Source organism: Rhinopithecus roxellana, chromosome 2, assembly GCF_007565055.1.
Source record: "Rhinopithecus roxellana isolate Shanxi Qingling chromosome 2, ASM756505v1, whole genome shotgun sequence".
NCBI classification, from domain to species: Eukaryota; Metazoa; Chordata; class Mammalia; order Primates; family Cercopithecidae; genus Rhinopithecus; species Rhinopithecus roxellana.
Genome location: NC_044550.1, coordinates 103,614,438 through 103,629,903, shown reverse-complemented (window position 1 = coordinate 103,629,903; position 15,466 = coordinate 103,614,438). Strand labels below are relative to the sequence as shown.

Sequence of the window (15,466 nt, the reverse complement as noted above, 5' to 3'; positions counted from 1 at the left end):
CTGCTAAACAAAACTGCTTGTCAATAGAAGTTGTACTATGCTAAGCAATGAAATGTTTTGGAGTGCCTGTTTCCTCATCTCAGCAACGTAATAGTTCTCAAACATCTTAGTCTTTGTTATTCTGATATAGATAAAATGTTTTCTATTAAGAATTTAGTTGTTTCTTTTTTTTATGTTTAAGCGCCATTTGTGGAGCCGAGTGCAGTGGCTCATGCCTATAATCCCAGCACTTTAGGAGGCCGAGGCAGTCGGATCACTTGAGGTCAGGAGTTCGAAACCAGCCTGGCCAAAATGGTGAAACCCTGTCTCTACTAAAATACAAAAACATTAGCCGGGTGAGGTGGCGGGCACCTGTAATCCCAGCCACTTAGGAGGCTGAGGCAGGAGAATCGCTTGAACCCGGGAGGCGGAGATTGCAGTGAGTAGAGATCACGCCACTCCAGTCTGGGTGACAAGAAGAGCAAGACTCCGTCTCAAAAAAAAAAAAAGAAGAAAAAACCATTTGTATTCTTTCCTGTGGTCTTTTCTCATTGGTCTTTTTCTTAATAGTGTTTGGTAATACCATATATTAGGGAAAATGACTTTTTGAGTTTATGATGCTTTTTTCATGCAGAGATTTCTTTATGTAGGCAAATTTATCAATTCTTTCACTGAAAACTTTTCCAGTGAGGTCCTTCCCACTCGAAGACCATAAATCTACAAGACTATAAAAACAATTATCCTTTGTTTTCTTTTTTTAAATTTTTGATTAAACCTTTGATCCTTCTGGAATTAATTTTGGTGCAAGGACTGAAGTAGGGGCTCACGTTTCCTTCCCAATGTCAGCCACTACTTTTGGCCTTTTCATCTCTAAAAGCAGGGCACTGGGTTAGAATTTCCTAAATTCTCTTACATATCAAAGCACTCACTGCAAACTTATCAATAGAGGAAAGTATGCTTTTTTTTTTTGTATTTTTTTTTTTACCAGTTTCACTTACTGTAAATCATAAGATTGTCTTATAATAGTAGAAAAATACCATTATCTTAAACTTGGATTTTTATTACTAAATATATCACTAAAAATGCTTTACCAAGCAGTAATGATTTTATTTCTTGGGGAATAAAATCAAGAAAGCTAACAGAGCTGCTATGCCACTGTGTAAGATTTAGTCCTTTAAAAATGAAATTTCATACCTCACCATGTTTGGATTAGTTCTTCATGAGATTCTTGTTGGAGACTGACAGTTTTAGAGAAAGGCAGAGTATTTATTGACATTAGGACATGCCAAGACCTATAGAGACTAGCCAGGGAAAAGGACTGGATGTGGTGAAGTGAAGAACATTTCGAAAGTAAGCTCTGTGAGAGCAGTAAAACTTTCACTTTTGTATACTGCTTTGTCTGTAATGCAAGAAACAGTGTTCTATGCATGTTTGTAAATGTACAAATAACCAGGTTAAAGGGGATAGCCACTGTTTAGCTCAGTCCCATTGCTAGATGGAAATGTGAATATAGGATTCCCAGATCTCTCAAATTTTCAAGTGGAACTAGAACTCTGTTGAATTCTGAATTTTAAATACAGTATTGGCAATGAATTCCAATTTTGGGGTCAAAACATGTCTACAGGTCAGATTCTGCCCAAAGGTCACTAGTTTGCCACTTCTATATATTAAATAGTATAGGTAAATATAAGTTTAATAATTTTTACTTGAGTCAGGTCCAAGGTTAATGAAAGTTTATATATACTTTACAGCTAACTATTGTTTTTATAGGTCAGAAACCCTCTTTGCCCTGATTGGAAACTCAACTTACCCTGCAGCAAAGGTAAATAAAAATGTTTCAATGGAACTTCATTGTGCTCCTGGGCCTTTATTCTTCAAGAGTTAACAGTGCAGACTTCTAGTGATCCTCATCCTGGGTGTTGCCACATCTACAGAATAGTGACTCAGGAGTGCAATAGACTGTCGCATTAAAAGGAAAGAAAAATAACTTTTCAGCTTATGTAGCACTAAATTTTGGAACTGGAAATGGCCTTTATATCATCTAGTCTTTCATTAGAAAGGCGGGACAATTAACTTGGACATTGTCCTCGGGCAGGTAAGAGATAGTAAAATACCATAATCCATTCATATTTGTGTAATTCTTTGATTCTCCACGTTTTTTCCAAAAAAAAGATTAATGGCTTATACAAAGAAAAACAAGAACAAAATATACAAAGAGAAAAAAACAAGGTTATGAAAGAAATTAAAAGCAAGGTAATGAATCACGTGAGCTTGAATAGGGCTCTCTTTTTCTTACTGGTTTTGTAACATCAGACAACTCATGTAACCTTTCGGTTTCCTCATCTGTAGAATTTGAATGTTTTTGAGGATTAAATGAGGTAATACATTTAAGACACTTATCCTGGTGGCAAGAAATAGTAAATGCTTGATAAATATTAGCTAAAAGTATACATGCCAATATACATGGGTTAATACAGATACCATGATGGAGTATTAGATTCATTTCTAGCTGACTGCAGCCTTCAGCTTCCGGACTCAAGTGATCCTTCTGCCTCAGTCTCTCAAGCAGCTGGGACCACAGATGTCTGCCACCACACATGGCTAGGTTGCCCAGGCGGGTCTTAAACTCCTGGCCTCAAGCAATCCTCTCCCTTGGCCTCCCAAAGCTGCTGCGATTACAGGTGTGAGCCGCTGTTCCCAGCCCTGAGGTTCTTGATAGTCTAGGTAGAGAGAAAAATTAAGTAAGTTATGTGGAAAACATACATTCTTTAGGAGAGTTTTTCCTGGCACCAAATAAATACTTATCCCACAGAGTTAGAGGGATATTGAGTACTGGACTTGATTATGTCCTTGACCCCAGTACTAAATTTGTGAACTTGGACAAGTTATTTAACTTATCATATATAAATGTATAACATACTGTATGTTTACTTTTAGTCACTTTTGATATTGATAAAAAGTGATGAATAAAGTGTTTTGGGAAGTGCCTTTTTCATTCAATCCTATACACCTAAAACTTGTTTGTAACAGTTTATTCATATTCATCTCTGTAATACTCCATTGTGATTATATCATAATTCATCCTTTCTCCTGTTGATGGGCATTTAGGTTGCTGCCAGGGTTTTTGCTATTGCAAATGGCAGTGATATGAAAATTCCTGTAGAGCTCTCCTGACACTCAAGGGTACTTCCCCTTCAATAACCTGGATTGTAGATTCTAGGTGTTTCAGCAGCCGGAAACCTCCATTCTGCCTCCTCAGTTCAGCAATATCACCATTCTGAGCTGCATTCCTTGCACCATGTTTGGGAATGTCCTCCCAAGGAGACAGACGTGGTGAACCTGGGGTTCACCTTGTGTATTTCCTTTCTTTTAGATACCAGTCTGCTTTGACTAGTATCCAATTCCTGAAAACAGTTGCTTCATATATTTTGTCCAGTATTAACTGTTGTTTGGGGTAGCAAGATAAGTCTACTTCCAATTATAGCTGGAAGTGGAAGTCTATTCATCCATATTTTCTACTCAAAGTTTTAGTTTTGTTTTGGGTAATTCTTAATACAGCTGTTTTATTTGCTCATACCAAAAGCCCAAGAGAAATTTCATTTAAAGGTAATTTAAAGGATACAATATCTTAGATATTCTTCAAGATGCACTTAGTTCTATCCAAGGATTGAAAACAGTTTCATAATGCTTAACACGTTTTAAAAAGTGCTTTCACATGGAATAATTTTCACATACCTGAACTATTGGCTTGTTAGGTATCTGACTCTCTGGTGAAGTACTTGTCATTGGATTTTTTCCCCAATTACTTTATGTCCAGAAATGAAATATATTCCAAGATCCCTATGAGAAACTTAAGAAATAAAGGAACTCCCATTTATTCTAGCCTGGTGCTATGTCACTTTTTCAAATTTCTTAGTCTACCTCTACAGCAGCTAAGAATTGAGAGATATGACAATAGACAGGTCAGTTGAGAGAAAGTTTCCCAAATCAACACAGCCACTTACTTGAATGTGTTAGCAACCATATCTTCTCTTGAAATATGTTTTGTACCACAAGGTCCTGTGGACTATTTCTAATTTCATTGTGATGGGCTTCCCTTCTCTTCATTTTTCTCCACTTAACCTGATCTGTCAGGTTGTAAACAAATTTGATTTAAAGGCATTTTTGCTTCTAACAGGCAATTCTATAGTAGCATATACTGCCAAGAAGGATATATGTTGCTGGGGTAATTTTTGTAATTAAAAAAGTATAAACTTAAAAAATTGGTATACATAGGCTAACAGGTAAAAGTAAACCTTTGTTTCCTTCCGACAGATACATAAGTTCTGAGTATTCTAAGCATGTGTAACAGAATGCTAAGCAACACTGAAGCACTTACTCAACTAATAACTGTGGTCTATAATACTTTAGGTATTAAGTGTGTCTTGTAAAATAGTAAAATCAAGTAATTCTTTCAAATGTGCAGTGTTTAGATTTGAAATGATTACAAGCACCAAAAAAACCCATGAATTAAAATACAATATTTTATTTTTTGTCACCTAAAAAACAAGCAACCCAGAATTAAGATATACATAAGTTTCTCAAATTTACCCTAATAAAATTTTGAATATTTATACAATTTCTACAGAAACATACAGTGTATCAAAATCTGCATAAATCAAATTTATAAAATGTGTAGAAATGCATAGTGATATTATCAACTTACAAAGCAAGGAAATGGGAATTATTTCCAAAGCAGCCTACAGTAGAAAATAGTCATTATGGCAGCAGCTTCTGATGTTTTTGTTTGGTAAGCTTTCTGATTTCAATATATAGAATCGTATTCATAGAGTATCTTCTTTTAACGAATTGCACAAAGTACCCATTTAAAATTTACATGCACAGTTCATTGCCACCTTTCTTAGGCCTATGCATAGTTAATAAGGTTATAATCTACTCAACATGGAAAATGGAGCCTATTTGCAAACATACAAGTAATTAAAGTACCAATTCTCTCTTAAAATTTTTTTATAGTTGATTTATTTTGCAATTATAAATGTTAAACATCCCTAGAGATGAAAGTTAAAATGGCTGATCACAGATCAGTAGCAAAATACAAATTGACAATTCAAAATTATAAATAAAACTCTGTTGAGGATGTTTAACCTTGACTCTCCAAATTTAAGAGCTAAGCTTGGAAGAAACAAATTCATAGGTTATATTTCCCTCTTAAATTAAAAAACAAACTTCCTCTGGCAGTAGTTTGTGAATTCTTTCATTGTAATGATGCTATGATTACAGGATCAAAAATGCTTAACTTACTTGCCATTCTGCTCACATCATCACAGTTTTGTTTTTTTTTTCAAAGCACTCAATGTAGGCATTTTAATCTTTTGGGTAACAACAGTATCTTTTGAGAAATTAAAATCGAATTGACCATTTGCAATATTTGGTTTTCCTAAAAGGGACTGTCTTAGTAAATATTTAAATCCAAACAAATCTTCTGTTCATTGGAAAAAACATTAATAAAAATACACTTCCTAAAAAGAAATTAAGAAACACTAGGGAACACCTAATCTAACAGAAAGTAGTTCACATTTGTTAATAAACTGTATTTTTAAATAGTCCTTTGTTTTTAAATTTTAAAAACATGCAGATAATGTCATTTGGATGAAAATATAAATGAAACATCAATTCACTCTTGGCTTCACAGGTTGCACAGCTTAGGTTATAATGCACACAAGTTTTATAAGGCCTAATCTAACAAGGGCTTGGAAAGTCTTACCTCAGTCAGAATGAACCTTTGACGTGTTTATAGCGGTGTTTTGTTGTTGTTGTCACCCTCCCTTTCAAGGGATAACAATAACAACTGATAATAGTTTTCTATAGTGACAGGTATTAGAGAAAAGTAAATCCCAAATGTCAGTGGACAATTTTTCTCTAGTTGGAAGACTCCTTTGCAATCCTAGAAGTAGGTATGGACAGAGGGCATTGGGAATGCCAGTAGGTAAGGGAGTGAATGCTACACAACTTCCAACCCTATGGGATAGCCTTGGGATGTTCCATATTGTCATTTCTTTTTCAAGCCATACAACATTCAACTTTATAGCAAATGGCAGCACATAAATTCACTTCTGAGTAGTAAAAGTATTCCCCATACAGGTGACAAGTCCATCATTACCATTCTATAAATTTCATCACAAGCTCTTGAAATCTATACTGAGAAATGAAAGAGGCACTAAATGTGTTGAAATTCACCTTTCAAAAAAGCAGCATGACTGTGAAGGAAGGCCACCTTGGCTAATAACCTGTGGCAGTGCTTCAAAAAGATGTAAAATTAAATAAAGACACAACAGGTTGATAATCACCAAGTTATATATGAAAGTCTGGCTACTCCAACCTTTTTTCAAGTGTGTTAAAAGTAAAAATCAAACTGCCTTTCAGACCCCTGAGTGTAATCCCAAAGAAGACAACATGCTTTAACTCTGTCTAATAAAACAGAGCTAAAGGCACAAATTACCAACATCATCTTAAAACAAAACAAAAAGATGTAAACATCTACAAAGTTTAAGGTAAAAGCAGTCTTGTAAACAGTAACTGCAGATGATAATGTTATTGTAAAATCACAGTTTATCAATGTCCTTCAAACTGATCAGGAGGTTCCAGGTTTGGAGCTGTACAGAGTTAATAACAATAGTTGCAGCAGGTTTCAGGCGGTTTTCAGTCCTGTATAAATTTACTTGTCAGTAGGTAGGTTATTGGTTTCTTTTATTCTCTCTAAACACTATGGATGTTATTCATTTCCCATTTTTGAGTTGTTTTGCTGGAGTCACAATTGGAGATGAATACTTGATGCAGGACCTCTGAGCGATCTAAGCACTTTCCTGAAGGAATATGAGTAAATTTGTGCAGGTTCTGGAAAACACAGTTTAAGAAAAAAGTTTCAAATTTGGACTCTTGATAGTACTGACATCAAAAATCATCACTTGGCTTTCGTAAGGAAACAGTTTAAGCAAATGGACAAGCTTATCAACCACACCTCAGACTTTGGATTTCTCTTGTCAGTTTTGTAAGTCCTAAGATCTTTCATTGTTAAGTCACAATATACTGCTGGTATCTCACATTCAATGTGTACAAACCTAAATTCATTATCTGCCCCTCCAATCTATGTCTTTTGTTTCTATCCTGGCTAATGACAATCCCAGCTTTCTAGTCCTTAGGAAATACTGCACTTTCCCTCATTCATTCACATTACACCAGTCACTAAGGATGGATATGTGCAATGTCTCTGGTTTATATTCCTTCCCATCACCACTGCAGATGCCCTGGTTTGGCCCTCACTATATGTTGTAGGTTTCTTCAATATAGCTCAGAGCTTCTCCAAGTCTGGTCCTCAGACTATCCAGGATTGGGTCTGTAAGGCCAAAACTATTTTCATAATAATACAAAGACTCCATTGCCTTTTCACTTTAGCGACATTTATACTGATGGTGCGAAAGCAATGGTGAGTAAAACTGATGGTGCCTTAGCATGAATCAAACTATGCTAGTACCTGTAGTTGTATTGTTCATTGCCACACACAGTTAAAAAGTAAATGCCGGTTTCACTTAAGGATGTCACTGATGAAGCAGTAAAACATTAATTTTATTCAATCTTGACCCCTGATATACTTTAAAAAAAATTCTATGAGATGAAGTAGGAAGTACGTATCAAGTACTTCCATATAATGAGGTACAATGCTCAAGGATACCAGTCTACATTGCAAATAACTTTTAAGAAACTACTACTTATTAAGTTGTGGTGTGCAATAAAAAAATAGCCACAATTATATGAAAGGCTATTAAATTACTCCCTCTCTTTACGAACTGTATGCTTGTGTGGGGCTGGGTTTTCCTCAAATATTGAATGAAAACAACATATCGGATCAGACCGAATGAAGCAGGAGTATGAGAATCCGAATCCAGCTGTCTTCTTCTATTAAACCATACATTAAAGGATTTGCAAAAATACAGAATTTCATTCTTCTCACTATTTTTTGTGGGTAAACAGTTATTTTTCACTAAAAATGTCATTTATATTAGTGTTTAGTAGGTATGTTATTGTTACTTTTAGATGAATTAATATATAAAAATTTTACAAATTTCTCAGACAATTTCCAATTCTGGAAATATTGTTAGTGACAACCTACATAAACAAAAGCAATTTGGAGTGGGGAGTTCAATAATTTTTAAGAGTGTAAAGGGAATCCAGAAGACAAAGTTTGAGAACTGCTGCTCAAGCTGATCTTGTTGCTTCATCAGTCCATACCTTACATTTCCAGATTATTTTCCTAAAAGTAGCCATTGTTTCCCATCACTACCTTTCTCAAAGTACGTCAGTCCCTCTCCAAAACTTAAAATATGAAGTTCGGTACTCTTTCCTCCAAGCACAATTTAGGGATACCAAATGAAATGCAATTCTTTGAATTTTCTACATGTTTTCATGCCACGTCTTTGCTCATCCAGTCTTTCTTACTTACTTTCCATGGAAAGTCTTTTTACACTTCAGGACTTGTGCAATGACACTTCCTCTATGAAACTCCTCAGCAGTAATTCCTCCCATGAGTCACTTTTTTCTGACCTATGGCATTTTGCTTATCTCTATTTTTGCATTTCTTTCTTCTATGCCATTATATAATAGTGTGCTTTAGCTACATTTTTGAACTCCCCTACAGTCTAACACAGCATTGGTCCCCAAGTGAATATTTAGTAATATCTAACACACAAATGTATATTCAGTGCTGTGTCCTTTAAAATACCTAAAACATGTTATGTGTCATTTTTTGGTCAATTCCTTCTTGATGCAGTTTCTGGTGTGTTAGCCTTCTTGTACTATTTTGCTAATATTGTTCTCATTGACCCCTACTATTTATTGCTATTATATTTCATTTTTCTTCGTGAAAATAAATGCTCTACTCTTTAAGGTTTATGCTATTCTTCTCCTTCCTAACTTGTTGTAAGAAACAAAATCATCAGGTGATACATGCTTATCACTTCCTGTAAATGACAGTAACAGGGAATGTTAAGCTAAGTCATATCATTATTACATAGCAAACAAGTGCTTGCTTGCATGACAGATGGGATATGATAACAAATACTGGGTGAGTAAATAAAATGGGAGGGTTGACAGATTTTTTAGTGTGAGGAAGCTTTCCCCACTTTTTGTTTCATAATAAATTGATTTATGTTAGCCAAATCTAGAATTTGAAAACTATACATAAATCTATTAATATGTTGTAATCCTCAACTTGCCACAGAGCTTTAAATACTCACAGCTGAAACACAAAGCTGCCCCAGCAGTGTCACGTGAATAACTAAATTTGACCATTAAAGCAAGCAACTAGCTACATTTATCCCACTGTATTTAGCACACAACAATGATAAAAATGAAAGCCTAGATTTTAAATTTTCTTTGTTTGTCTCTATCTCCACCTGCTGGACAATATCAAATATTAACCAAATTTTTTAATATTATAAATCTATTTTACTTTAATGAATGATTCATTTAAATTTCAAAAATCAGATTTTGATGTGAGCAATGGTGATGACTGCCTCATAGAACACTGACTTTCTTGTATTACTAAAATTAGCAGTGCTCGTCATAGACATCATCGTGGCCTCATTACATGACAATATTGTACGAGAGAACAAAAGTGATGCCTCATTATAGAACAATGAGTCATCCAGTGCTCAGGAAAACCTATGCAACTGACTAAATGAGAGGAAAATGCAAGTGAATTTGAATGCAGGTTTTAAGATTTATTTATTGAAATTCCACATGCTAGATGTTATTGAAAATGAAATAGCATATAATATTTCAGAAGTTAAAATGCAGAATACCTTGAAGTACTGCCATTCCTTAAATTCATTTAGATTACAATGTGTAATCATAACTTTTGATCCATCGGCCCCCTTTGTCAAACACTGGTCATACTGCATGAGTTGATTTGCTTCATTGATTCTGAAAAGCTGTAAAAGGAAAAGACAAAAGCAAGTAACAGAGGCGTCTTCCCTGCTGATGTACATTTGAAAAGAAAGAAACTTGACTCCTATAATTAAACTGAATGACTAACTTATTTTTCCATAATTTTGCTGTTTAGAACTGTAAGTCCACAGACAAATTATATTTATTTTGATGTTAATGAAGAGCCTTATTAACACTGAAATCATTAAGTTCTGTAGTCTCTAAGATACCAAATGGCTCACTAACACAAATTTATTAAGTACCAACAATGTGAGGAAATGAAAAGGCAAAAACATACCCACATAAGTAAGAGAATATATGAGTGAAATACACATTACTGGCAGTAACACTCTATTGGCAAAAAGATGAGGATGAGTGAACAATACTTGCAAAAAATTGGTAGGGAGCTAGGCTTACATAGTTATGGTAGTGACATACACTCCCACAGGAATATATTTTAATCTCTCATATTAGACATTAATTCTAGATCCTGACTGCTTACGTGAAAACCAATCCTGCCATTATTCCCATCATCTAAGTGAATGTTTTAACACTGTCAGTTTTTTTACAGAATGTTTTACTTTATCAAAACAAACAAAATTACCAAATCGAAAACCAAAGTACAAAGATCATTCTGTGATCAACAAACCTGATGGCCCTCAATGCGGAACAATTTAAACACAGAAGTAAGGTGGTTTACCTGATTCCCTCCCATCCTATGGCAGGGTCCTAGTTCAACAAAGCCTCCATTTGTTTTTCCCATGCTATCAATGCAGTAAGCAGTTTCAAAGCCTCTGATCTAAGAAAATGAACAAAGAGGCAAAAAGCAGGCAACAGTTTAGTTTTTAATGAACTCTGGCATCAGAATTTAACATTTCATGGTAAATATTACAGTTTACAGGGAAAATCTGGGTATGCATAGTGACAGGTTATTACTGTATTGTCAATCTTTACATAGTTTTGAAATCATTTATGGTCTTGAAGTCAACACTGGAACGGGTTCTTTCTCTAAGAACAAAGGACTATAAATTTCCATAAAATACCACAGAGAAAAAAAACAGTTACCATTAAATACAATTGGAGAATCACAGTAATTCATGTGAATGAGAAGCAAATAGAGGCAAGCTACCTAACCACAGCGGTAACAGGCACTAGCCCTAGATATCGAGAAGAGACTGCATTTGGAAGGGACCTCTCCCAAATGGCTGTGCAGCACTTTTGGTAGCTGCCTCTAGGGGCCTAGGGTGCACAGGTCATGCATGGCACAGGGTCAGGCAGTGAGGCTTTTCTCTATAAACACAGATGAAAAGCAAACACAGGTTTCCATCTTTGGAACGTACATTTTGTATGAAAGTAACTATTTTTGGAAAAACCATGTATTTCTCTGAATTATAAATCACTACAGTATTTGGCTAAAATGTTTTATTCTTGCATTCAGTCAGCAAATACTGACTGTGCACCTATGATGATAAGAGGTTTTGAGGATACGAAGAGGAGCAAGTCATGGTCCTCACCGCCTGTAGACAGACAGAGGGGTAGTGGCCAGTCAGGACAGAGGCATGAATGTGCAGAGGAAGAGCTGCTCACCCTGCCTGGAGGAGCTCCGAAGACTGCCCCAAGAGACACCTTTAAAACAGGTAGGGGTTTACCCTGGAATGTTAAGGAAATGCCGAGAAATGAAGTATAAAGTGCAGATGTCAGAATGGGAAGAGGTTAAACTGAAGATATACTTGGGAGTGAGATAGTAAAAGGAGGACGGAAAATTCCATTCATTCATTCATGTGTTTATTCAATCACCAAATATTGAGTACCTGATGTGTACCAGGCATGTTGTAAGCTCTGAAACACTAGTGAACAAAATGAAGTCCCCCTACCTCAGTAATGGGCATGCTGCAGTGAATGTGGGCCCCTGCCTCCATTCACTCTGGGAATGTAAGGGGAAAAAGACAGAATACAAGTTAAAACACATAGTAGACAATTCGTCTGTTGTGGTGAAAGGTGGTAAGTGTGGTGAAAAAAAGGACAAGAAAAGGAAGTTAGGGCGGGCGCTAGGGCATTGGGAAGTAACAAGAGGGACCTCACTGAAAAGTGGCAGGTCAGCAGACTTGAAGGAGATGTGAGAGCTGGCCATGCATGCGGGTACCTGCAGGGAAGCACTCCAGGCAGAGGGAACAGCACAGGCAGGCACATGCCTGGAGGGAGTCTGAGGACCAGTAAGGACATGGGGCTGGAGCGGAGTGGGGAGAGCAGTAGCAGGTGAGGCGACAGAGGAACGGGGACAGATGTTGTGGATCTTGGAGACCACCAGAAAGGACTCCGTCTTCACTTTGAGGTGAAGGTGCAGGGTTTGTAGCAGAGGAGGGACATGACTTGCCTTCGTTTCAAAACAGTCACTCTGACTGCTGTATTTGAAATAGGCTGTAGGAGAGTCAACAAGTTAGTCTCAGTGAGAGATGATGGTGGCTTACACCAGGCAAGAAGGGATCAGATTCTGGAACTAGATATGAAGTGCGAGACAAACAACACAGGATTCATGGAAGACTCCAGAGTTTTGAAATCAGCAAAGATGAGTTGCAGGGAGGAGATGGGAAGTTCAATTTTGGCTATGTCGATTGTGACATGCCTGTCAGACAATCAAGTGCCAGTTAAGCATGCAGTTGGATAAACTTGTCTGGGCCCTCAGAGAGATTTGTGTGTTGAAGGGCTATGGTCTAATTGGGAGTTAAACATAATCTGCTGTAATAGGACAGGTAAAATAAGAGTATAGGGAAAAAAGTATATTAAAAGCAAGAAGTACAGAGAGAGCAACATGAGTGTCCTCTGTTGGTTTTTCCTTCTATTCCTGAACTCTAAATGCTGGCGTTTCTGAGGGACAGGTCTAGTCTTCTCTTGTCTATCTGTCTTTTCTCCCTCAGTGACCTCATTCAGTCCCATGAAATGACCTACCTGCTGATGGCCCCAAATGCACATCTCCAGAGTGGCCTCTTTTCTGGACTTTGGCATCGTGCAACCTACAATCTATGATCAGTAGGCCTTAATGGCTCCACCTGGACGCCTAGCAGGTACTTCACATGCCCAGAACACCAATAGAAGCCTTGCCCCTCCATTCACTCCCCTACTGTCTTCCAATCTCAGCAGTCACCTAATCAGCTACTCAAAAACAAAACAAAACAAAACAAAACAAAAAAAAAAAAACAAAAAAAAAAAACAACCTCGATGTCATTCTGGCCCTTATCCCTTCACACACCAACCCATAAGGGATCTGCCTCCAGATGAACTATGCTTCCGCAGTTGGTCTGCTTCTCTTCATCTCCACTCTCTGATTGGCTGACTCTTTATCATTCGGATCTGAGAATGAATGTCACCTCCTCTGAGAGGCTTTCCTTATCCTGTCCTTAAGTCCTCTTGACAGTATTACGTGTCATTATCATTTATCACCATCTGTCATGATCATTTTTGTTGTCTCAGACTTCTTTGATCTCTCTCCCCAGGTAGCATGCCAGTTCCCTGAGAAAAAGGACTTTGCTTCTCTTGTTTTCTATCTACAAGAGTGACTGGCACATAGTAGGCCCTCAAACAATATTTGCTGAACATAATTAAGCAGAAGATGTAGACTTGAACGTTCATGGAAGGTTTAGTGTACCTGTGAGGAATACAGTAGGGCTGAGGGGTGCAATCAGAAGTGAGTCTGAAGACAAGTTTGAATAAACAAAGAAATGACAATGTCTGATTGTCAAAATGCTTTTGTCTGATTTTAATTATTTTTAATTCATTTGAAAAGCATTGTTGGAGTGTCTATTGTATATGGTTCCCTGCATCAGTCCACCCGGACACAGTGGTGATCAAGGTCCTGAAGTACTCGGACTGGTTGGGAGATGGTTGATTTTGGGTGTTTTGAGAACCCCTGGAAAGAGCACAGAACTGCATCTTTTTGATGAAGTGGGGAATAGTAAGAAGGGCTTTTCAGTATTGGTGATCTCCAAGTTGAGAGCAGTAGGATAAACTGAAATTAGTTAAGGAAGGGAGTTGGAGTAAGGGGCATGGAGGCGCCAGGAGCTGCAGCGAACAGTCGATGTGTTGCAGGCTAGGGGGCCAATGTGCAAAGGCTGCCAGGAGACAGTATGGTGGCTAGCGGGTCTAGCAGCTGTAGCTGTTTAGTGGAAAGGTGGTAGATGCTATCAGACAGTTTTTACCCCAACTTTTCCCCAAGAATACTTCTCTCTTACTCACATATTTCCACCTCTCTCTGCTTTCTCCCAAACTCAGTCTACAAACACATACACTTTGAGATGTGACTACTTACTTCTCCCCAGTCAACATTTTTGGGTGGCAAAGGGTAGTGTGAGGTGATATCATAAGCTATTTCTTCCATGAACCACTTAAAACTTTTGCAGTTGTGATCTTCTCGAAATTTTTTCAGCTCCGATATATCCCCATATGGTAATGCCTGTGATTCAGGACGACTAGCATAGAAGTAGTCTTTATATTCATCCCACCAAACCTCCACAACTCTAACATAATTCTGTAAAAAAAAAAAATATATATATATATATATAGTTATAAAAATACAAATGTCATATCATAAACAGCCTATGTTAGACACATGAAATATGGCTTACATATAGCAAATTCATTTCAACAGGACCTGGCATTTAATTAAACAACAAATGCAAGTTAATGACTCTAATATGTCATCTGCCAAGGATTAAAATGTCATGTATATTTATGTAAAATGTGTTGTACAAAACCTGATATCCCTGAGCTGGAAGATCATATATGCTGAGATAATGTATTCTAATCTGCTAACGGAAGAAGAAATTGAATCACAGAGTTTATGAGAACCTGGCTGGACACTGATACTTCTTTCCCTATAATAATCTCTTTTCTTTTTATTTTTTTTTTGTGATGCGGTCTTGCTCTGTCGTTCAGGCTAGGGTGCAGTGGTGCAATCTTGGCTCATTGCAGCTTCAACTTCCTGGATTCAAGTGATCCTCTCATCTCAGCTTCCCGAGTAGCTAGGACTACTGGTACATGCCATCATACCTGGCTAATTTTTGTTATTTTTTTGTTCAGATGGAGTCTCATTCTGTTGCCTGATCTGGTCTCAAACTCCTGGCCTCAAGAGATCCTCCCACTTCAGCCTCCCAAAATGTTGGAATTACAAGTATGAGCCACTGTGCCTGGCCTACAATCTCTATTAGAATTATTCTGTTGGTAAATGTAGGGGAAAAAAATCTCATTTCAGAAACCATCATGAGAAACAAAGCTCTGTTTAATAAAACACATTTTTGCAGGTGATTTTATTGATCCTGTTATAACTATAATAGAACCATTTCACTATAACCCCAAATGGATTGGGTATTTTCCCCAGTTGGTTAGTTTATTTAATTTAAAAAATATATTTTTTTGAGATGGAGTCTCACTCTGTCACCAAGGATGGAGTGCAGTGGCGCAATCTCGGCTCACTGCAACCTCCGCCTCCCGGGTTCAAGCAATTCTCCTGCCT

At 37.1% G+C, this 15,466-nt stretch overlaps 1 protein-coding gene across 2 annotated transcripts in view; it reads right to left on the bottom strand.

Annotated features, from left to right (window-relative positions):
- Positions 1 to 4,484: 4,484 nt before the first annotated feature.
- GALNT7 (polypeptide N-acetylgalactosaminyltransferase 7) overlaps positions 4,485 to 15,466 on the bottom strand; it is a 154,038-nt gene continuing 143,056 nt past the window's right edge. Inside the window, exons 9-12 of one of the 2 annotated variants that reach the window (XM_010363996.2) lie at positions 14,264 to 14,482; positions 10,661 to 10,759; positions 9,837 to 9,965; positions 4,485 to 6,873 (exon numbers count right to left, since the gene is read on the bottom strand). In XM_010363996.2, the coding sequence (XP_010362298.1) occupies positions 6,736 to 6,873; positions 9,837 to 9,965; positions 10,661 to 10,759; positions 14,264 to 14,482 (585 nt within the window). In that variant the 3' untranslated portion in view covers positions 4,485 to 6,735. The remainder of the gene's footprint in view (positions 6,874 to 9,836; positions 9,966 to 10,660; positions 10,760 to 14,263; positions 14,483 to 15,466) is intronic. The other variant, XM_030918397.1, reaches the window with a different exon arrangement.